This window comes from Lactuca virosa, chromosome 2 (genome assembly GCF_052849685.1).
Source record: "Lactuca virosa cultivar CGN04683 chromosome 2, Lactuca_virosa_CGN04683_v6, whole genome shotgun sequence".
NCBI classification, from domain to species: Eukaryota; Viridiplantae; Streptophyta; class Magnoliopsida; order Asterales; family Asteraceae; genus Lactuca; species Lactuca virosa.
This window is the reverse complement of record NC_136427.1, coordinates 254,364,132-254,366,532: the sequence shown is the minus strand read 5'-3', so window position 1 is coordinate 254,366,532 and position 2,401 is coordinate 254,364,132. Positions and strand designations below refer to the sequence as shown.

General features: G+C 40.6%; 1 protein-coding gene across 1 annotated transcript; it reads left to right on the top strand.

The window, feature by feature from the left end:
* Window positions 1-594: 594 nt before the first annotated feature.
* On the top strand, window positions 595-2,099 carry LOC145160787 (uncharacterized). Its single transcript, XM_079080114.1, has one exon. The coding sequence runs from the start codon at window positions 734-736 to the stop codon at window positions 1,826-1,828; it is 1,095 nt and encodes a 364-aa protein (XP_078936240.1). The 5' UTR covers window positions 595-733; the 3' UTR covers window positions 1,829-2,099.
* Window positions 2,100-2,401: the final 302 nt, after the last annotated feature.

The following is a 2,401-nucleotide window of genomic DNA, read 5'->3' as shown; positions in this document are numbered from 1 at the left end:
CTATTCTTTGATCAACTTAATATTTAGACTAAATTGATGCTTTTTATTCACAAGTATGCATTCCCGCCTAATTTGAGTAATTAATGCAAATCGAGTTATCCAATTATGAAAAAGAAAACGACAATAATGCTTATCTGTGATGTTTCATTTATAAATAATCAACCAATTTCGGATATGCAAAGTCAATAAAAGTAAGTTAAAAACTTGAATAAAAAAATAATAATAACGTAAACAACCCATACTTGAAACTTGAAAGCTCGTTTTAAGTTTTAACTTTTAAGCAGGATTTCATCATTATCTAGATGCATATATGTCCTTACTTATTACCAAAAAATGTATGTATGCAGAGTTGCAGACGTATGGTTAAGCCGTGCAGTCAATTAATAGGACCTGGATAAGCACATGACACGCGGTTCGATATTTTACCTCCTCAGTCCTCTCACTCTCAATCAACCTCTCTCATTATTCGTTGCCCTTCTCTATCCCCAATCTTATCCCCTACCCACGTTGACCTGTTCACCCTTCCTCACACATCACACGTGAGGGTTAATCCCGTCATTTCACCTCCGCCATTGTCACTATTTAAGCTTCCCTCCCTTTCCTTTCCCTCAACCCAAACCAACCACCCTCAGTCCTCCCACATGAACGTCGAGTTTTGCAGACAAAGTTAAAAGAAACAACCGAGCAAACAGTTTAGAGTGTAAGTGTGTGAGAGATAGCTAGAGAGAAAGAAATGGGTACCTCATTGTTGATTACAGCTGTTTTGGTGTTGCTTGTCGGAACCGCCGTTAAAGGCTGTCCGCCGTCGGATAGGGCGGCGTTGCTGGCCTTCAAAGCTGCGTTACATGAGCCTTACTTGGGCATCTTTAAGTCGTGGAAGGGTAACGACTGTTGTAAGAAATGGTACGGTATCAGTTGTGATCCGACTACCAAACGGGTTGCCGACATCAACCTCCGTGGAGAGTCCGAAGACCCGATTTTCCAGAAGGCTCATCGGACCGGGTACATGAACGGAACCATTTCTCCAGCTATTTGCAAGCTGACGAGGCTATCAAGTGTCATTATTGCTGACTGGAAGGGTATTTCCGGTATTATACCTCCATGCATCTCGTCTCTGCCGTTCCTCCGTATCCTCGACCTCATCGGAAACCAACTCTCCGGTGAAATCCCTTTCGATATCGGCAAACTCAGCCGTCTCACGGTTCTTAACATTGCCGACAACCGAATCACCGGTAGAATGCCCAGATCAATCGCTAATCTATCGTCGTTAATGCATTTAGATCTCCGAAACAACTTGATTTCGGGAACCATACCACAAAACTTCGGGAAGCTGCGGATGTTGAGTCGCGCGTTACTGAGCGGCAACCGGATCTACGGACCGATTCCATACACGATTTCTTACATCTACCGTCTCTCCGACCTTGATCTGTCGCTGAACAGGATCTCCGGACCTGTTCCTGAATCTCTTGGGAAAATGGCGGTGTTGGCGACATTGAATCTGGATGGAAACATGATTTCAGGTAAGCTACCAGCCACATTGATCAACTCAAGCATTAGTATCTTAAACCTTAGCAGAAACGCTATCGAAGGCAACATACCGGACGTGTTCGGGCCTAGATCTTACTTCATGATGATGGATTTGTCGTACAACAATCTGAAAGGACCGATCCCGAAGTCGATAGCGTCCGCGTCTTACATCGGACATCTTGATCTGAGTCACAACCATCTGTGTGGGGCGATTCCGGCTGGATCCTGGTTCGAGCACCTTGAAGCGGCATCGTTTGTTAACAATGACTGTTTGTGTGGGAAGCCTCTTAAATCTTGTTAACTAATAATCAGTTTAATTAATGATTCGTCGGCTATTTATCGACAACGTTGACGGAAATTTGTCTTAGCTCCGATTCCGGTACTGGAAGCATGGGCAGTCCGTGCATATGATGCGATACTGCTAAAGGAGGGAGAAGATATTTGAATTTGATGACATTAATATATATGATAATATGAATATGATATTGTAATGCTACTAATTAATGCGTATCGATTAATTGTACGTATCTTTGTTACAAATATTTTGATTATAAAATATTAATTCTGTACCAGTAAGTTATAAATATGTTAAGTTAACGCCAAAGTACCAGTAAGCTATAAATATGTTAATGTAACGCAAAAAATTATTGGGAAATTAAGTAGGGCTAGTCGTATCGTGTTTTTTTCTGACCTACACAATACGATACGATAATGTTTTATATATAACACGAACAAGATACGATACGATGTAGTGTTTTTTTTTTTCACTTAAAATGAAAACAAATCAATTAAAACACGACACGACAAAGATAGCATTACATCACCATTATTTTATTTTATTCATACTTAATCATACATAACACGATAAAAAAAA